At 36.1% G+C, this 22,777-nt stretch overlaps 1 protein-coding gene across 3 annotated transcripts in view; it reads right to left on the bottom strand.

The window, feature by feature from the left end:
- The window catches only part of PTPRD (protein tyrosine phosphatase receptor type D), a 1,813,832-nt gene that overhangs the window by 120,420 nt on the left and 1,670,635 nt on the right, over nucleotides 1-22,777 (bottom strand). For all 3 annotated transcript variants that reach the window (XM_049770278.1, XM_049770286.1, XM_049770270.1), the window contains 2 exons: nucleotides 10,015-10,056; nucleotides 9,411-9,508 (listed from right to left, as the gene is read on the bottom strand). In XM_049770278.1, coding sequence (XP_049626235.1) covers nucleotides 9,411-9,508; nucleotides 10,015-10,056 — 140 coding nt within the window. The remainder of the gene's footprint in view (nucleotides 1-9,410; nucleotides 9,509-10,014; nucleotides 10,057-22,777) is intronic.

The following is a 22,777-nucleotide window of genomic DNA, read 5'->3' on the forward strand; positions in this document are numbered from 1 at the left end:
ATGTAGAGTCCACTACCTGGCAAAACTCTCATTAATATGGGAGGGAGAACTAAAAACATTCTCAGACAAGAAAGAACTCATACTATTTGAGCTAACCAAACCAACTCTAAATGAAGTACTCAAAGATGTATTACACAATCCAAACCCTTGATTGTAACAACTATTTTATTCAATAAAATTGCACAATAGCCCTCTCTGTCAATAATCTTAAATATCAATGAGCTAAATCCCCCCATTAAAAGACACAGAATAGAAAGTTGTATCAGAAAACAAAAACCAGATATCTTCTGCCTGCAAGAAACACCTAACAGAACAGGATATACACAGGCTTAAAATAAAAGGATGGAAATCAATCATCCAAGCCAATGAAAACGAAAGAAAAAACTGGGACAGCCATACTTATATCAGATCAAATTGCATTCAACCTCAAGAAAGTGCTTAGAGACCAAGAAGATATGAGGGTAACATGTGACCAAGAAGTACTAACTCTGATCAACATTTATGCACCAAATGTAGATCCAGCAAAAATATTTAAGGCATTTGCTCACAAAACTAAAGAAACATATGGAAGGAAAGATAATAGTAGAAGGAGATTTCAATATACCATTATCAGCACTAGACAGATCTACCAGGCAGAAAACTAGCAGAGACATAAGAGTCCTAAATGAGAAATTAGAGGAAACAGGACTAATGGACTTATACAGGGCTCTCCACCCAAAGAAAGAATACATATGCTTCTCAAGTACACATGGAACCTTCTCTAGAATAGACTATGCCGTAAGATATAAATCTAACTTGCACAAAGTCACAAATATAAGGATTATTAGAAGCATCCTATCATATCATTATGCAATAAAGATCAAGATTGACTGAAAAAAGAAACTAGAGAAAATCAACACCTGGAGACTAAACAACATGCTATTCAACAATAGTTGGATCAAAGAGGAAATCAAGGAAGAAATAAAAAGATTCCTTGAAATGGATGACAATGAAGAGACAATTTTTCAAAATCTGTGAGATACAGCAATAGCAGTAATGAGGAGAAAACTCATAGCAATACAGGCCAATGTCAGGAAATAGGATAATGACAATATCAACAATTTATATTGGACACCATGAGGATCTGAAAAACAATAGCAAAAGAACCAAGCACAGTCAGAATAAAAGAAATAATGAAAACCATAGTATAAATGGAACATAAAAGCAAAGAAAACAATACAAACACTGGTAAGAATCACACAAAAAAAGGGGGGGAACACCCAGATAAATAGGATCGCAAATGAAAGGAGAGAGTTTACAACAGAATCCCAAGAAATTCAAATATCATGAAGACTTATTATGAACAATAGTACTCAGTTAAGTTAGAGAACCCAGAGAAAACCAACAGATTTCTGGAAAAAATACCATCTTCTAAGACCAAACAAGAAGGATATAGAAAGCCTAAACAGTCCAATCACATCTAAGGAAATTGAAACAGTAATTAAGAAACTCCCCAAGAACAAAAGTCCAGATCCAGATGGTTTTACAGGTAAATTCTATTAATCATTCCGAGAAGAAATACAACCACTGATCATCAGGCTCTTCCAAAACATTGAAAAGACAAGAATCCTTCCTAACTCATTTTATGAGATGAATATCACTCATTCCCAAAGATGGCAAAGATACTACCTAGAAAGAAAACTACAGATCAATTCACTAATGAACATAGATGCAAAAATTGTCAACAAAATCTTAGCAAACCAAATTCAACAATACATTAAAAGATTATACACTATGCCAAGTGATGCAAGGATGGTTCAACATATGCAAATCAATCAACATCATACATTACATCAATAACAAGTAAGACAAAAACCATATAATCATATCAATTGATGCAGAGAAAGCATTTGACAAAATCCAACACCAACTCGTGCTGAAAACACTCAGCATATTAGGGTTGGAAGGAACCTTCCTCACGATAGCTACAGATATCTATAAAAATTCCACAGCCATTATCCTTAATGATGAAAAACTGAGAACATTTTCTCTAAGATCAAGAACTAGGCAAGGCTGCCCACTTTCTCCACTCTTATTCAACATAGTTTTAGTAGTCCTAGCCATAGCTAGGAGACAAGAGAAGGGAATCCAAGGAATACAGAGAGGGAAAGATGAAGTCAAACTATCTCTTTTTGCAGATGATATGATGATATACATAGAAAACCCTAAAGAGTCTACAGGAAAACTCTTAGAAACAATAAGCCATTACTGTAGATGCGGATATGGCAAGAAAGGAACTGATGGTGTGTTCCAGCAATCGCACTACTGGGTATCTACCCGCAAGAATGAAGAATATTCATCCCAAAGTATGTATGCACTCCACTAACACAGCACTCAGCACAATAGCCAAGATTTGGAACCAACCTCGATGCTCAACAACAGATGATTGGATCATGAAGATGTGGTATTTATACACAGTGGAATACTACATATTAGTAAAAACAATACAATAATGTATTTTGCATGGGGCCGGAGAGATAGCATGGAGGTAAGGCATTTGTCTTGCATGCAGAAAGATGGTGATTCGAATCCTGGCATCCCATATTGTCCTCCTAGTGTTCCAGGAGCGATTTCTGAGCATAATGCTAGGAGTAACCCCTAGGCACTGATGGGTGTGACCCAAAACCCAAAATATATATAAATTTTGCAGCAACTTGGATGGATCTTCGAAATAGTATGTTAAACGAAGTAAGCCAGAAGAAGAATAAATACAGAATTATAGCACTTCTTTGAGGTAATTAGAATATATACCACATTTACATACAGTAATCCATGAACAAATGAAAGGGATGAAATGGTAGAAACTCCAAACACAGTAGATGCCACCATGTAATGAGGAGAAGTGTTCAAATGAAGTGTAAAGGGGGTAACAAAAAGAAAAGAATACCCATTATAACCTAAAGAAACTAGCAATGACGAAAACAGCAGTTCAGAGTGAACAGGTATGCAATCAACCTCTAACTACAAAGGTTTATAATAATGTTCTAATGTATTTATCCACAGAACCAGGTGCAGAGTATGATTGGAAGCCTGGACTCCTGCTACAATCATTACTAATAATATGCTTTAATGCCTTAATTTTACCAAGTATAAAATAACCCTTTAGCTTCTTTGTTCAAAGTGGGCCTTGGAAACAAAGGGTGGACACCCTAATTTTAAACCTTGGTGTTCAATCATACTGGATACCATATACAGTAGTGTTCATTGTGACAATGCCTCGATGAAATACTCTAATTTACTCACTTCCTTTTGTTTATGTCTTCTATTAGGACCCAAATCATATGATAATTCAGACCACTGAAGCAGTCAATGGTGCACCACAGACTTATGTTACAGGTCCCACTCATCAAACACGTTTTTGCAAATCACTGCTTCCTTTTTTTTTTTTTTCATTTTTCTCTTTCTTTTTCCTTCTACTACTTCTTTCCCTTTCTCCTTTATTCTTCATCAATTAAATCTGTGTTAAAGAAATACCTCGCTGTCAATTACTCCTTAGGAAAGGTATCTCTATACTTATGATGCAGCAGATGATACTACATACATTAGCCACATCTTATAGTCCTTACTACCACATTGCTTAGTACTCTTGAAGCAAAAACTGTGCTTATCCTAAAAAGGTCCAGTCACTATATAACCCTGAAACTGTTATTTAGCAAAGACCACCTCTATTGATGAAGAGCCTTGAAAGTGGAAACACTGAAGCACCAGCCCAATCTTTTTCAACTTATTTTTACCATATTTACTTATTTTTCTTTTTTCTTCTCTCTTATCTTTTGTTTTCTCCTTTTGTCTCTCCTAATATGTATCTTTATCAATTATTTATCTTTTATTAACCCAATTATTTTTTAAGATCTCAGACCCATTCTATGAGGGTCAGGCCTCCATTAACAGTCTAAAAATAGAACACTAATGTCAGTCTTTATGTGGGCATGAGATTGTAGACAGTAGACTCCTCTCTGATTGCTAAACCTAAAATGAATCATTTGAGATATGCAATTAAAAATAACTATGAAATATTACTTTTATATATGTAGAGTATAATCAAAAAGAAAAAAGAATATAAGGACATCTTATGCATTGTTGGTGACATTTAAAATTGTGGAATAAGTAAACAAATAATTAGGATGGTTATTACTCACAAAAAGAATTACCAAATGATCTATCAATTCCTTTCATGAACACATTTCAAAGGAAATAAAATCACTATATCTACTGTATTACTGTATTCCAAGTTTTACTACAGCATCACTGACAACAGTCAAGATATAGAAGTAACTTATTTTTATGGACAAATAGATAAAAATATGGTATATATATGCATGTGTACAAATGTATGTACAAAATGGAATATCACTGAGTTATTGTAAAGGAGGACATTTTATCATGTGTAAACACATGGAAAAGATGGACCTTGAGGGCAATATGGTGAAATAAAGTGAAATAAGTCTGAGAAAACATAAGTACTATCTGGTCTCACTGATATTGGACTCTAAAACAAATAACCAAGTAAACAAGAAGATACCACAAAAATCTAATGCAAAAGGAGTGAATAATATAATTCCAGAGGCAATAGGTGGGGGCCATATGAATTAAGTGAAAGTCATCAAAATCTACAAACTTCGAGAAATAAGTCCTAGGGGTGTAATGTACAAATTGGAAGACTAGTATCCATAGTAATCAATACTTAGAATTTTTATCACTTCTTTTTTATTGCATTTATCATGTCATGTTGCAATTACATTTATTGGCTGATCTACAATGATTAATTATTTTACTAATTGTCATATATTTTCTTTCCACTTTTGGCTTTTTTTTTTTTTTTTGGGCCACACCCTGTGACGCTCAGGGGTTACTCCTGGCTATGTGCTCAGAAGTTGCTCCTGGCTTCTTGGGGGACCATATGGGACGCCGGGGGATCGAACCGAGGTCCGTCCTAGGCTTGCGCAGGCAAGGCAGGCACCTTACCTCCAGCGCCACCGCCCGGCCCTTTCTTTCCACTTTTTACTTAAGTATTATGATTTACAATACTGTTAATATTAGAGTTTCAGGCATACTATGTTCCAACAATATATCTGCCACAAGTTCATCAGTGTCCCCCCATAAAGAAATATTAATATTTGTAGGTTTGGAAATATATGAGAGTATAGATATTTAAAGTGCTTTTGATATGAAAAAAATTATATGAGGTAAAGCACTAAACTTATTATGATCAACATTTTTCAATACATTTAGATTTGATCAAATTAAAACATATGTATAACATTTATTATAAAATAAAATAAATAATTTAATAATTTTAACTAAATAGACATTTCAGGTTACCAGAAGTAGCCTACTAATCCTAAGGTTAGGATAAGGAATCTAAATATTTTTTAGGCTTCCAAATTATCATTGTTATTTTTTAGAATATTTTTAAGATTTAGTCATTTTTTAAATTCTGCAAGAAATACACTTCTTCAATTATTCTACTTTGAATGCAATGCTTTAAGAAGATAGTATTCCCTGCATGCTATTTTATTTTGTTCTGTTTTTTTTTTTTTTTTGTTTTTGAACTACACTCCTGGTGCTAACTCTTGTATGGCTCAGAGGATCACATGAAGTGTCAAGAATCAAACCCATGTTGGCTGCATGCAAAGCAAGCATCCTACCCTCTGTCCTATTGCTCTGTTTTCTGAATTCTAGATGCCACCCTCAATTTGTCACTAAGATTCTAGTAGAACTCTTCATTTCTTTATCTAAAAAGAATATATTCAACTATTTGTAAGACTTTTATGATGTAGTTGTATCAATTTCTCAAGTCTCTGCTTCCAGCAATTTTATTGTTGCACTTTGATTTTGTTTTGTTTTATAGTACCAGCAAATAACCTTAAGGTTTGGGGTTACTTGCAAGGCAGGCTTGGTCTTCTACTGAGCTAAAGCCCATTTCTTTTCAGCTGTTTTAGAACCAAAGTTTGAATCAAAAATTTTTTTTATGGTTTTTGGCCACACCCGGTGATGCTCAGGGGTTACTCCTGCTATGCGCTCAGAAGTCACTCTTGGCTTGGGGAACCATATGGGACACCGGGGGATCGAACTGCAGTTTGTCCTAGGCTAGTGCTGGCAAGGCAGACACCTTACCTCTAGCGCCACCACGACAACCCCTGAATCAAATTTTCTAATAATTTCAGAACACTATCCTATGATCTAATATGGCTGTACTATAATTTATCTATATTTCCTTCTATCTGGCCTCAGGATCAGGGCAAAAAACTTCCAACATCTAAGCCTCTGTTTCAATCTTAAATTAAGCTGCTATGTCTCGAGGAGTATGTGTAAACTTTAATAAAGAGTAGTTGTGCTACATAAATATTTGAAATATTCAAATCTGAAAGTAATGTAGCTTGGCTTTCCTTTCTTTGCTTTATGAAAACCAGTGGTAAACTAAAGAAGAAATTAATTCAAGATAATATGAAAAAAATTAAGTATTGCTCTGTGGTTTAAAATATTGTGTAGATTTTTATCTTATTATTGCAGATGAATACAACACTTAAATATATCCTTCATGGCTGTTAAGGCACAGTGGAGTCAATTCATGCCCAGGGAGCTTTAATCACAGATCATCATGATGATAAACAGTAGAGTCAGTGTGGGCTATCAAGTCAATGGCTATTGAGGGAGTTTTTAATAAGAGTGTTGCCAGCATTCAGTTTGAAGCCACTTTCAAGAAGTACTTCTGATCTAATGATATAATGAGTATCATTAGAGTATCTTTACATGTATTATTGGTCAAGAATTTCCATATATAAAAGGTCAATTTTATAGTCAATATACACAGCTTAGACGATTTGAATGGCGGAAATCTTTTCATTGGTTAAGTTACATTTTAGGGAGGTAAATTATTAATGGCAAATATAAGTTTGAGCTATAAAATATATAATTATAATATATTAAAGTAGTATTAATGAAGAGCCACAAAGAAACTATCAAAAGCAAAATAAGACTTAACAATAAAATAAGGGACATTGGAGAAGTGAAAGATTTCTGGTTGTTGCACCTGACACTTAACAGAGATCTTTCGTTTTAATCTTTCCCTACGTAGCATTCATTACATACCTTCTTTTCTTTTATTTTATTTCAAAGTTAATTTGTAGCCTCATCAAATCAGTAGCTATAACACTTCTTAAAGGATACTTCACAGGAGACTGAGAGAGTATAACAGGTAGAGTGTTTGCTTCGTACAAGGCTGACCAGGACACTGTGCCTGGCATTCCATGCGGTCCCTGAGTTTGCCAAGAGTGATCCTGAGCACAGTGCCAGGATTAAGCCCTAAGTACCATTGGGTGTAGTCAAAAACAAAACAAAACAAAACAAAACAAAAAACAAAACCAACCAAAATAAGCAGAACAAAACAAAGCAAAGACTACTGTGTAAATTAAAACAAGTTAATATGACCAGAATAAGAGTAGGAAATAAATGAGAAGCAACTCATTTGAGAAAATAAAACAATTTATAATCCAGTTTAAGTTGCCTAACACTAAAACCAATCTTGGAAATGTTTGAAAAAGAACAAAGGGAAATATAATTTAACGTGCAAGTAAACAAACAAGAAATCTTTGCATTCTACCAAAGAGTAGGCATATTAAATAAAAGACTAGCTCTTGAGAGTAGGAGTGCATGAAACTATATATACATCAGACAGCACAATTAAAAATAATAGAGCACACTAATTAAAACTGCACACTAATTAATAATTTGAAGATTTGAAGGCTTCAGAAAATCCACTAAACTTAACCCTATTGACACAAGTCACACTATTCAATTCCTTGTACATGCAACTTCCTCATATAGTTAATATACATTTGAGGCAATCATTTCAGGTTGGTATTTGTCTCAGAGATTTTTATCAAATTAGAATGGTACAATGTTACATATGACAGGATTAAGAGATCACCTTGTGCAAGAGCCTCGTATAATGATAGAATAAAAACTAAGAAGGGATGTTTTAAATAGGGGTAAGTTATAAGGCTTCTATTAATTGTATAAACTATTTTATTCAAGAGTAAAATTTTATTTTTAATCTTACAATGACCTGAAAAAATAACATTTACACTGGTTTGACATAAAGACAGGACAAGCTAAGACTGTCCTGCTAAGATGTCTGAGACTAGAGGCTCCACTGTTACACCATTCTGGTAACCAGACCTCACAAATTTAACCCAGCAAGATATTCTTTGAATCTGCCATTCAAATTTCTAAAATAGGCTCCACAACCCCCAGCTGGGATAAGCTCAAATAACTTTATAGATAGCACACTTTCATGCCATTAGCTCAGAACATGTTATATTACAACTCACATCCTTCCCAGAACTGGCTCTACAGCTCTGCTCACCTACCACACAGAATTAACTAATCTACAGTAAGCAGAAATTCCTGCACAAGCAGCCCTGAGACATAAAAGACTCCCCAAGACTTTAAAGGGTCTCTTTCTTTAGAGACCTATACTGTGACCCTCTGATTATTTTACCATCTTTCAATAAATTTACTTTGGTCTCACCTCAAACATCTTCCTTTCCTGGTAATTTACTTTTTTACCATTCCTTCCCTCATACCTAGTGGGTTTGAGTTTCTCCAAGTCATTTCAACAATAATTCAGTTATCAAAAATTCATTAATTTGTTTCAATATGGGTCTACATTATCGAGAAAGCCAGAAATATGCAGCCTAACAAGTTTCTGCTTGATAAATGTTACAATATTCAAAAACACACATACATAATTTTTCACTCTCATGAAGAATTCATTTTAAATTCTCTTTGGACTGCCTGGAATTTTAAGATAGCATGAAATCTACCAGTGCTTCAAATTAGGCAACTTCCTGAGAACATAGTATGGCTTCAATATAGTTTTGGTATTATTTTATTATAACTAGTATTATTTTAGTATTTTATTATCATTATTATTTAGTTTTAGTTTTATTATTATTTTAGATTGAGAGCAAAAGTCATATAGATGCTCAACAATGTTTTTTTTTAGGTTAACTAAAACTTACTATGAATAAGGAAAAAATCTACTTCTTGGGTAGTACTCCGATTTCATTGCATATGGTGTCCAATAAACTACTAGAATGTCCTTAATTCAGAATAATCAGTCTGTAAACTTAAAACTAAAGAAAAAATAACAATTTCACTAAATAAAACTAGTGAATGTAACATTTAATACTTCATAAAAGTATCAGTAGTATAATACCAGAACTATAATAATTGTATAGACACTTTACAGTTTTTATGTTAGTTTCTATTATATCCAAAAAAGAGAAATTTTTAATTTTCAATATTCTGGGATGAAATAGGGCCAATTATTGAAATGACTGCCAAGGATAATCTTACTGATTTACCTCATATTCCTGGGAAAACTTCAAATTGTCATTTGCTTTCAACCTTTCAATGTGATCAGCAAGTTCCAAGATAGGTATTGGAGGATGACTAGCCATACCTATTAAAAGCAAAGAAGAAACACAATTGAGAACAAATGAAAATGAAGCTAACTCTATCAAAATACAGAGAATACTATGGTTAGAAATGGCCTGAAAATATGTGAGTAGTAAAGATGTTTAATATGAGGAAGCAGGCAGATAGTTTGTTACTCAAAGCAGGACATGCTCTTGAAGGATGAATTTTGTAGCCAAATAAAAAGTCACCAAGCATATTACCCAAACTAGCATTCCTAGTGTAAAAGAAAGATGTTACTGTGCTATGAATCAGTGCAGTTAGCTAGTGGGAGAAAACTGACGGTCAGGCTTGATGTCAACTTCTGCTTTGAGTAATGACTGTTATGTCATGTCAAACTCCTTCTCCTGCTCTGTGTGAAATGGAACTTGTGTGGAATTAAATGGTGTACAGTGAACTAAGGAAACAGACACAGAGATAGGCCTAAAAGGGAAATAGTAGTAACTTGAAAGAAAATGGAAAGTGATTTATGCATAATCAAGGAAAACTAACTTGAAGAATGAAGGTTACCAGGGTAACCGGAATCATCTGAACCTGCAAAGGAAACGATGGTGTAAATAAAAAAAATAATGGATTTGTTAAAAATATGAAATGGATTATTTGATATACGTTTTAAAAGAACTACTAAAAATGGTGCACATTTTACAGGTTTTACTATACATTTCGACTAGATTAAGATCGCTTTAATATTTCATCAACCTGAGGTAACCAACATCCACATGCAAACATGGACACAGAAATGTCATGCTCATAGACGAGAATCACTGATCAGACACCAAATTGGTTTTTAAAAATGTTTTCACTAGTAGCAGATTGTAGAAGTTGGAGTGCAGCATTAGATTTTAGGCCACACTAACTAATTTGTGGAATTTTTGCCCCAGGTTCCTGTTACTTAACCCCCAGCAAATTTACAATCTACTTCAGGTGTAAACATCTTTGTTCACCGATGGCATATGAATCTGGGAAGGTAAGCAAATGGTAAAAAGACCAGGAGTGAAAAAAGTGAAGGAAGAAGAAAAGCAGTGGATGGCACAACTTGGTTCAATCTGCCAGCTGAAGACATCAGTTTTACAGGTTCTGTTAAGAATCATTCACCATTAATTTTAGTTAATCTTGGGTCTTTTCAATATTTCTTTTTCATGTGATTTAAATTTGCTTTCTAATTAAATTTTCAAGAGCGAAATGAGAAAGCATTGCTGACTCATATCTTATAAATACATATTCCAGCCTGTAGAAAACTTGAACCAGCATGTCTCCAAGGAAAACTCAGAAGCAGAAAAAGAATGAGAGAGGGGCTCAAACTGGAAGCCTGTTGACATTCTACTGCCCTTGGATTCTTTGGAGGACACAAGACAGTAGAATGGTAACCATTAAATTAATATGGCACGTGGCAACTTTATGGGCATTAAAAAATTTTGCCATTTGAAACGTTACTCAATAGGCATCTTTAATTCAAATGTCAAATAATCACTAGTTCTGGGTAGTTGAGTTAAAAAACTGTTTTCCTTTTCCAGACGATCAGTTTGCATAGGGTGGTGCAATGTGGTGTTTTAGCATTCAGAGCTATGAAGATGTGCTTACAGTTGGCTAAATTTGTAATGAAAGATCCAACAAAAATGTGTTGATGTGGAAGTAGAAATTCTTTGTTTCTGATATGATTATACATTTGGACAAAATTGTTGGAGTCTTTTTCTGTAAAATTTCCATAATGATTGTAGAAGTGAATAATTTACATTTTGTGGAGGGAGAGAGTTGGTGACTGTGGCCTGATAATTAAAGTGATCTTATCCAGATGAGGCACCCCCTATGACAAGAAGAGGAAATGCAAAGCACAAGAGACTCTTGGCTTATCTGGAAATGGAAATGGAATGATGTGGACATTCATTACAGTGCTTTAACAGAAAAAATAATAGAGACAAAGATGTTTAGACCTTTTCGAGCGAATCGTGGGAGGGAGTTATTATCATATATGGACTGAGTGGTGGTTTGGCTAGAGAGGGAGGACACAGAGCCAATCAGGGAGGCGTAGGGGACTGAATTACTGCTCAAAGCTGCAAAAAGTAAAGCCAATTGGAGATGGGAAAAGTATTAGTATAACAGTATTGCAGTAGAAAACCATAAAAAATTAAAGATGCGATCAACATATTTACTTCTGACATGTATTGACACATGGTCTGCAAGTATTACTTTGTACAATAATTTGCCAAGTAACCAAGCAAACCTGCACTAATGTACTACATTGTGAATCAGGAAACAAACACACATAATACATTCAAAGATACATAGCATATAAGAATTATTATTGGTCAGTGTTTGCTACTCCAAAGTCAAAATGACAGAATATAAGTTATATGAAGAAAGAAAGAAGATGTGGAAGGAAGGAAGGAGTTTAATGGCACGAGAGATGGAATCCTGGCCTATAATTCTGGGTCCGAATTCTACATCTAGAGCTCCCAGTGGCTAACCAGGAAAAAAAATCGCTTTTATCATGCACCTGTTTCAGTATCTGTAAAATAGAAGTGTGGAGCTATATAAATTCTAACTGGCAGCTTGGCCAGCGTATCACTTCCTTCCTTATAACTTTCATTTCTCCCATATGTAGATAAGATTGAAGAACATATGGGACAACTAAAATTTATTTTGTTAAATTTAGAAATAGTTCCTATGCCTTGGTGTTTAAAGTTATAGTAACTCTTCTTGGAGACCTGCAATTTAGCACTTCCCCTTTAAATTAGAAGCTATAACTATGTACCTGAACCTGAGTTATTTATGTGAGTGCTATTTTATTTTACTAACATATTATATATTGTATTATAGAACAAAATCAGAAAAAACTAAAATCCACATAAATTGGGCTAAAGAATAGACCTAGAATAAAATCTCTCACCTACAAAATACTCTATCAAAAATCTACTTCAACATAGCATAGACTAATAACCTCCAAACTTTCCTAATGATATAATAAAACAAGTTAAATTCTGAAATAATAAAGCAGACACAAGAAAACTATGAAACTGTCTCAGTATCTTTCAGCATCTTCCCTGACCACCGCTTATGATCTGCAAATAAAAGTTTTCTTTTATTAAAGCAGTGTTTTTACATTAGCATGATTTCATATGCTTCACAAATTAGTTCTAGGAAATACAGTAAAAATTAAGAAAACATTTTAATGTGGGGTATAAGATATGTTTCAGTAGTACACACTTGCCTTGCAAATGCAAGAACCTTCATTGTTCCTAACACTTTATAATTCCCCTAGCATTATGAGGAGCAATCTATGAGCACTAAGCCAAGTGTGTTTATTCCTCCAAAGTATGAATGTAGTGTCAAAAAAAAAAAAAAAAGACAAACTAGATGTGTATCTCACACCATATACAAAGTTAATTAAAAGTGTATTAAAGACCTCGACATTAGATGAGAATCTATAAAATACACCAGCACAACTCTACTGAACCTCACAGGTACATTCAATGATGGCTTATTGACAAAGAAAATTTAAAAAAAGTGGGACTATATCAAATTAAAAGTTTATGTATAGCAAAAGGAAAAAAAAACTAAAATTAAGGCACCCTAGTGTGTGGGAGATGCTGTCTGCTTATAATACATTAGATAAAGAACTAATATCAAAGATATATAAAGCTCACATAAAGCTCAAAATGAAAATAAGCAAAAATTCAAATAAAAATACAAAGAAGTGGGGGTTAGTATAATGCGTAGAGCATTTGGTTTGCATGTGACAGTTCTGACAGTTCCAGAATCGAACCCACAGATCCCATAAAATGCCCTGAGCACAGGCAAGAGTAATTCCTGAGTACAGTGCCTTGAGTAACTCCTGAGAAGTGCCATGTGTGGCTCAAAGATATACAAAGTGGGAAGAGATGGATACTTTTAGGAAAGTACCGATGGGTTGTTAATAAGTATATGAAAGAAGTGTTCATCATCACAATTACTAGAACGTCAAAATGACAATGATAATGATATAATGAAGTATAATCTCACACTCATACAAATTAAATATACTAAAAGGCTTTGAAATTAATAATGTTGGTAGTGATGTGGTAAGAAAGGAATTCTCATTCATTGCCAGTGGCAATATTGTCTGGTTCAGCCCTTATAGAAAATAGTATGGAGTCGTTTCAGAAAAGTAGGAACAGAGATTCTATATTGCACAGCAATTACATTTCTTGGGCTTACCCTTGAACCATGAAAGCACAATTTGACATATATATGCTGACCTATGTTCATTGCAACACTTAGTACAATATAGCCAGCAAATGAGAACAGCCAAAGATCCAGTGACAAATGAGTAAATAAAGAAGTGTGGCAAATATGCCTAATAGAATACTATGCAGGCACAAGGAAAGGTGAAATCATGCAGCTCATTTTGGAGAGAACTGGATGGAGGTTGTCATGCTAAGTGAAGTGATTTAGAGGGTGAAGAACAAATACAGGATTTTCTCATTTAATTGTGGTTTACAGAGTAAAAACATGGAAATAGAAGGTATTACTTTGGGAAAACTTTATGTTCTGGTTTATAGAAATGAGCATGTCAAAGAAAGGAAAGAATGACAAAGAGGAAAATGAAGTGAATTGGTAGGACATTCAGCACTTTTGTGATATCAAAGGGAGGTCATTGTGAACTACACCACCATAAGACCTGACATTATTGTAAATGTGTCCCAACATTATAACTAGTATAATAGTTAAACAAAAGAGGAGTTTTATATGGAATTCAAATAAATTTCATATAAAAGGTTAGAGGAAACCTTAGGTTAAGGGACATTGACAGATTGTTGATGAAAATGGTGCTATATGCCTGAATCTCTCTTATTAACAGCATTATAATCACAGTGATGAGCATTTCTTTTAATTGTGGAACTAAATAGAAGAAACTATTTACAATTTTAACGTTTACAGTAATTATATTTATATAATACATAATAGTTATTTTTCATTAAAATTAAACAGCAATCATAGAAATAGTACAATGGGTAAGGAATAAGGAATTTGCCTGGCAAAAGCCTGATCTGGGTTCAATCCCTGGCATCCACTAAGGTCCACCATGCATGGCCAGGGGTGATCCTTGATTAGAGAGCCAAGAGCAAACTCTGAGCACTGCCAAGTGTGACCCTCAAGAAAAAAAAGAGAAACAAAAACAATAACAAAATATGAGGTTTTATATGGATATCAATTTTCATCTGGTGATATAATATAGGCTGATGTTTTTAATATTTTAGCAATTATAAAAATGATTAAATTTGAAGTATAGCTCACCACTGACTAGCTGTTAGCAGCTCATGAAGATAACAGTTCTTGGCTACAAATATACAACATACAATACATTTAAAAGTCACAACTTGAATCTGAACAGTTTTCATTCTGAATCAATAAAATCCATGAGACACTGTCAGTGTGAAAAATAAGAGTCACAGAAAGCAGCCTTAAGGTAGAAGAAAAAACATGATGGCTATTCTTTGGAAACATATTTGTCATAGTATTGTCACAGTGTTTTCCTTATAAGAAATAAAACATTAACTTTATAAGAGCAAGATTGGAAAAGCATGGTCTTTCAACCTGAATTGCGTTAGAAATTATTTAGTCCAGTGGTCTTATTTTACATTTGAGAACTCTCAAAAACTTTCATTAAATATGACATTAAATATGACATGAATAAAAACTGGTATTAAGTCTCAATGTCAGATTATATTAAGGGACATAACACAGATTATGAAACTTCTAGAATGCTGAGACTATCCTACTCTCATGGATACCTTTTGGTGAAACAACAGGACCAAGAGGATGAGATTTTTCAAATTTTTAGAGGATACAAAAAACCCAGGTTACATTGTGGTTTTTTTTTTAATCGTCACTGTGGATTAAAAAATATTATATGTCAAAAACTCAACAATTAAAAGAAAAAGTGCCTCCTTGGGGCTGGAGAGATAGCACAGCTGTAGGGCATTTGCATGTAGCCAAACCGGATGAACCCAGTTTGATTCCTGGCATCCCATATGATCTCGAAAACTTGCTAGGAGCGATTTCTGAGTGCAGAGCCAGGAATAACTCCCTAAGTATTGCCAGGTGTAGCCCCCAAACCAATAAATTAAACAAATAAATAAATAAATGAACTACTTTTAGAAAAGCACCTCTTGAAGTTTACATTTCACTATATTTTGGCCTTTGTTTTAAAAAGAATATAATATGTTCCATGGTTGGGGGGGGGCAGTGGTGCTAGAGGTAAGATGCCTGCCTTGCCTGCGCTAGCCTTGGACAGACCGCGGTTCGAAACCCCGGCGTCCCATATGGTCCCTCAGCCAGGAGTGACTTCTGAGTGCATAGACAGGAGTAACCCCTGAGCGTCACCAAGTGTGCCCCCCAAACAAACAAACAAACAAACAAAAAACAAAACAAGCACTTTGAGGACTTCAAGGTAAACTTCTTCTGTGCCTGTCTGCCTGTGTTCCTGAATCCCTGAAGGTTTCCTCAGAGGCCTAGGAAGCGCACCCCCAAAAGCCTGCATTTTGAAGCTGCTCAGTAAGTACATTCTGGCTGTGGGGGTCGCTGCCCAATAAGCTGAGGTCTCTGGCCTGTGGAGGCTCTGCCCTGCTGTGCCTTTGTTCACTTTGAGACTTCAAGGGAAACTTCTTCTGCACCTGTCTGCCTATGTTTCTTAATCCCTAAGGTTTCCTCAGAGGCCTAGGAGCACACTCCCAAAAAACTGCATTTTGAAGCTGCCCAGTAAGTACATTCAGGCTGCAGGGGTCGCTGTCCAATAAGCTGAGGTCTCTGGCCTGTGGAGGCTTGGCCCTGCTATGTCATTGTTCACTCTGAGGACTGTCAACTAGAGGCAGCAGAAGAGCTTGGCCGCTTCGCTTAGCGGCCGCACATTCTTTCTAACCAATGAACCCCACCACAACACGCAGGAAAAACCACACTACAAACGTGACAATGGTGAAACATCGCAGGCAAACACCATCCACAGAGAATGAAGAAGAAAGCTCAGATGACCTAATAAATTCCAACCACCTGATTAACCTCCCAGATAAGGAGCTTAGAATAGAAATATGGAATATATTCGTAGAATTCAAAAAAAGCATAGATCGAACTGAAGAGAACACAAAGACAGAAATCAGAAAACTCCAAACTGAAATAAGAGATCTGAAAAACACGATTGCTCAACTGAAAACCTCAATGGATAGCCTCACCAACAAGGTATCAGCAGCTGAGGAGAGAATCAGAGTACTGGAAGATGTGATGCAGAAAAACTCAACACAACAGAAGAAATTGGAAAAGAACCTTAAAACAAATGAACAGGCAATGGAAAAAGTACTCAAGAAATGCAAACAGATGAAAATGGAAGTCTTTGATAAACTCAACAGAAACAACATAAGAATCATTGGAGTCCCAGAAACCCAGGAAGATCTCCAGGAAGAATCAACTGTCAAAGACATCATCAAAGAGATACTGCCAGAGTTAAAGACTACATACAATCAAGTCCTGCATGCCTGAAGAGTACCAGCTAAAAGAGACCCAAAGAAAAACACCCTAAGACACATCCTTGTTATAATGACAAATCCCATAGATAAAGATAGAATACTGAAAGCAGGAAGAGCAAAAAGGGAAATTACATTCAAAGGAGCATCCCTAAGACTTACAGCAGACATGTCACAAGAAACTCTAAAGGCCAGAAGACAGTGGTGGGATATTGTGACAAGACTGAATGAAATGAATGCCTCACCGAGAAAACTGTACCCAGCCTGACTCACGTTCAGGTTTGAAGGAAGAATACATAGCTTAATGGATAAACAACAGCTCAAAAACTTCACAGATGATAAACCAGCCTTAAAGGAAAAACTGAGAGGTCTACTCTAAGACAAGAGATACCAACAAACACAGCAAACTTATCCACAAAGATGACATTAAATCCTATGGCAATCATCTTCCTCAATGTCAATGGACTAAATTCACCAATTAAAAAACACAGAGTGGCAAAATGGGTCAAAAAGATGAATCCAAACTACTGCTGCCTACAAGAAACACATCTGAATAGTCATAACAAACATGGACTCAAAATCAAAGGCTGGAGGAAGATCATCCAAGCAAACAACACCCTCAAAAAAGCGGGGGTGGCCATATTAATATCTGATGACACCAACTTTATACTCAGTAAAGTGGTAAGGGACAAAGATGGACACTATGTGCAACAGAAAGAAATCAGACTATTAAACATATATGCACCCAATTAGAGACCAGAAAATTATCTAATACAATTACTGAGAAATCTGAAATAAGAAATCAATAATAACACAATAATTGTGGGAGACCTCAACACGGCCCTATCAACACTTGATAGGTCAACCAGATTGAAACCCAACAAAAACATACTAACCCTGAAAAGAGTTATGGAAGAAGACTAGTAAATATATACAGGACACTCCATCCCAAAAAAAGAATACACATTCTTTTCCAATGTACATGGGTCATTCTCCAGAAAAGACTACATACTGACACATTAAACATACCTCCATAAAATCGAGATAGAAATTCTGCAGGCTAACTTTTCTGACCACATGGCTCTGAAATTAGATGTGAACTACAAAGCCACACAGAAGAAAAACTTTAACAATTGGAAATTAAACAACCTGCTACTGAACAAACAGGTGGTCCAATATGAAATCAAAAGGGAAATAAAACTTTTCTGAAAACAAATGATAATGAAGATACAAACTGCCAGAATCTATAGGACACAGCAAAAGAAGAAAATTTATAGCTCTACAAGGACACATCAGGAAGGAAAAAAGGGCATACCTGAATAACTTAATGATGCAGCTCAAAAAATTAGAAAATGACCAACAAAAGGAACCAAAAATAGTGAGACAGAAGGAAATAACAAAGCTGAAAGCAGAACTCAGTGCAGTAGAAAACCAAAAAACAACCCAAAAGATCAACGCAAGCAGAAATTGGTTCTTTAAAAAAATAAATAAGATTGATAGACCATTGGCAAAACTCACAAAGAAAGAGAGAGAGAAAAATCTGATAACCTATATTAGAAATAAAAAGGGGGAGATCACAACAGATATTGCAGAGATCCAAAGGGTAATCAGAGACTAATTTGAGAAACTTTATGCTATTAAATATGAGAACCTAGAAGAAATGGAAAAATTCTTGGACACTTATAACCTTCCACATTTAAGTAAGGAGGATGTACCATATCTAAACACACCCAACACTACTGAGGAAATTGAAACTGTAATCAAACATCTGCCTAAAAAGAAATGCCCAGGCCCAGATGATTTTCCAAATGAATTTTTTCTAAATATTTCAAGAGGAGCTACTACCAATCCTAGCCAAGCTCTTTCATGAAAATGAAAAAACGGGAACACTCCCAAACAGCTTTTATGAAGCCAACATCACCTTGATACCAAAACCAGACAGAGACGCTGCCAAAAAAAAAAATTACAGACCAATATCCCTGATGAATGCTGATGCAAATATCTTCAACAAAATTCTGGTAAATAGGATCCAATGCATCATCAAGAAGATCATACACTACTACCAAGTAGGTTTCATTCCAGGAATGCAAGGATGATTTAACATCCATAAATCTATCAACATCATACACAACATCAACAACAAGAAAAATAAAAATCACATGATCATATCAATAGACGCAGAGAAAGCATTTGATAAGGTCCAACACCCATTCTTGATCAAAACTCTCAGCAAGATGGGAATAGAAGAAACCTTTCTCAATCTAGTTGAAGCCATCTACCACAAGCCAATGGCAAATATTATCCTCAGTGGAGAAAAACTAAAAGCCTTTCCTCTAAATTCTGGCACAAGACAAGGCTGTCCACTCTCACCATTCCTCTTCAACATAGTACTGGAAGTTCTTGCTACAGCGATCAGGCAAGAAAAAGATATCAAGGGAATCCAGATAGGAAAGGAAGAAGTCAAGCGCTCGTTGTCTGCAGATGACATGACACTCTACTTAGAAAACCCTAAAAACTCTACCAAAAAGCTTCTAGAAACAATAGATTCATATAGCAAGGTGGCAGGCTACAAAATCAACCTACAGAAATCAATGGCCTTTTTATACACCAATAATGATAGGGAAGAGATGGAAGTCAGGAAGGCAATCCCATTCACAATAGTGCCACACAAACTCAAACATCTTGGAGTCAACTTGATCAAAGATGTGTAGGACCTATACAAAGAAAACTATAAAGCCTGCTCCGAGAAATAAGAGAGGACACACGGAAATGGAAACACATACCGTGCTTATGGATTGGCTGGATTAACAGCATTAAAATGGCAATACTCCCCAAAGCATTATACAGATTTAATGTGATCCCCTTAAAAATACCCATGACATTCTTCAAAGAAATGGATCAAACACTTATGAAGTTCATCTGGAACAATAAAGACCCTCGAATAGCTAAAGCACTCCTAGGGAAATGAAAATGGGAAGCATTAATTTCCCCAACTTTAAACTGTACTACAATCAATTGTTATCAAAACAGCATGGTATTGGAATAAAGACAGACCTTCAGATCAGTGGAATAGGCTTGACTTCTCAGACATTGTCTCCCAGACATACAATTACCTAATTTTTGACAAAGGAGCAAGAAATCCTAAGTGGAACAGGGAAAATCTCTTCAACAAGTGGTGCTGGCAGAACAGGTTAGCCACTTGCAAAAAAGCAAACATAGACCCCCAGTTAACATCATGTACGAAGGTAAAATCCAAATGGATTAAAGACCTTGATATCAGACCTGATACCATAAGGTATACAGAACAACACGTCGGTAAAACATTCCATGACATTGAGACTAAAGGCATCTTCAAGGAGGAAACTGCACTTTCCAAACAAGTGGCAGCAGAGATCAACAAATGGGAATACATTAAACTGAGAAGCTTCTGCACCTCAAAAGAAATAGTGCCCAGGATACAAGAGTCACCCAGCGAGTGGGAGAAACTATTCACCCAACATCCTTCAGATAAGGGGCTAATTCCAAAATATACAGGGCACTGACAGAACTTTATAAGAAAAAAACATCTAATCCCATAAAAAATGGGGAGAAGAAATGAACAGACACTTTGATAAAAAAGAAATACAAATGGCTAAAAGGCACATGAAAAAATGCTTCTCATCACTAATTACCAGAGAGATGCAAATCAAAACAAGGATGAGATACCATCTCATACCACAGAGATTGGCACACATCACAAAGAATGAGAACAATCAGTGCTGGCGGGGATGTGGAGAGAAAGGAACTCTTATCCACTGCTGGTGGGAATGCTGTCTAGTCCAACCTCTATGGAAAGCGATATGGAGATTCCTCCAAAATCTGGATATTGAGCTTCCATGCGACCCAGATATTCCATTGTTAGGGATATACCCTAAGAACACAAGAATACAATACAAAAACCCCTTCCTCACACCTATATTTATTGCAGCACTATTCACAATAGCCAGGCTCTGGACACAACCAAGATGTCCTTCGAGAGACAAATGGCTTAAGAAACTGTGGTACATATACACAATGGAATATTATGCAGTTGTCAGGAGAGACGAAATCATAAAATTTTCCTGGAGGGACTTCAGAGCATAAAAACCGGCTAACCTTTGCAAAAGCTGGCTCCCTGTGTGTGACACCAGGCGGGGAAAATCCGCGAAAGTACACCGGCCCAGTGGGGCTCAGCTGTGAAAGACTGTGAGTGTGACCTGTCTATGTCTGTCTACTGTCCTCTTGCGTGAAACTCTTGCGAGTGGGGCAAAAAGAGCCTCCAGAAACCTCGCTCGCCCAGACGCCATTTTCAGGGAGGGACTTCAGAGCATAAAAACCGGCTAACCTTTGCAAAAGCTGGCTCCCTGTGTGTGACACCAGGCGGGGAAAATCCGCGAAAGTACACCGGCCCAGTGGGGCTCAGCTTTGAAAGACTGTGAGTGTGACCTGTCTATGTCTGTCTACTGTCCTCTTGCGTGAAACTCTTGCGAGTGGGGCAAAAAGAGGCTCAGAGGAGCACGGCCGCTCCGCTTCGCTATGCGGCCGTGCACTCTTTCTAAGGAAAGAACTCCATTGCAACAAGAAGGAAAAATCACACTAAGAACGGCGCTATATCACAGAGGCAAACATTTCTCTCTGGACTGTCTTCTCTGTTGCATGCTCGGGCCTAAGATTTGACCCAGTGTGAGGCTTCATCCACGGAGGACTCCCCTCCCTTAGAGGCAAGTCAGCCCATCCAGAAAGGGAGGAGCCAGAGGAGTGTGCTGCCTACATCATATAGACAATGAATACCACTACAACACGTAGAAAAACCCACAATACAAGTGTGACAATGGGGAAACAACGCAGGCCAGCATCAGACATAGAGAATGAAGATGACAATTCTGAGGACCAGATAATGACTGAACAACTAATCAACCTCTCAGATAAGGACTTTAGACTAGCAATATGGAAGGTGCTCAACAGACTCCAAGAAACCATGGATCGAGTTGAACAGAACACTAATAAGAACCAAGAAAATATGAAGGCAGAAATGACAAAACTCCAAACTGAAATAACATGTCAACTAACAGGACTGAAAAAGTCAGTAAACGAAGTGAATGACAAAATGGATAAGCTCTGGGACAGGGTATCAGAAGCTGAGAATAGACTTGGTGCTGTGGAAGATGAGATACATAACAATTCCATACAGCAGGAGAGATTGGACAAAAAACTTAAAGCAAATGAGCAGACAATGGAAAAATTAGTCAAAGAATGGGAACAGATGAAAATAGAAGTCTATGATAAGATCAACAGAAACAACTTAAGAATCATTGGAGTCCCAGAGACCCAGGAAGAAAATTTCCAGGAAGAATCAATGGTCAAGAACATCATTAAAGAGAAACTTCCAGAGCTAAAGAATATATGTGATCAAATCCTGCATGCCCGAAGAGTACCAACCAAAAGAGACCCCAGAAAAACCACCCCAAGACACATCCTAGTCACAATGACAAATCCCACAGATAGAGACAGAATTCTGAAAACAGCAAGATCAAAAGGGGAAATCATGTTCAAGCAAGCTTCCCTGAGATTTACAGCAGACCTGTCACCAGAAACGCTCAATGCCAGAAAGCAGTGGTGGGATATTGTGACAAGAATGAATGAAATGAATGCTTCACCCAGAATACTATACCCAGCAAAACTCACTTTCCGGTTTGATGGAAGAATACATGGTTTCACAGACAAAAAACAGCTCAGAAACTTCA

This window comes from Suncus etruscus, chromosome 1, assembly GCF_024139225.1.
Source record: "Suncus etruscus isolate mSunEtr1 chromosome 1, mSunEtr1.pri.cur, whole genome shotgun sequence".
In the NCBI taxonomy this organism is placed as follows: Eukaryota; Metazoa; Chordata; class Mammalia; order Eulipotyphla; family Soricidae; genus Suncus; species Suncus etruscus.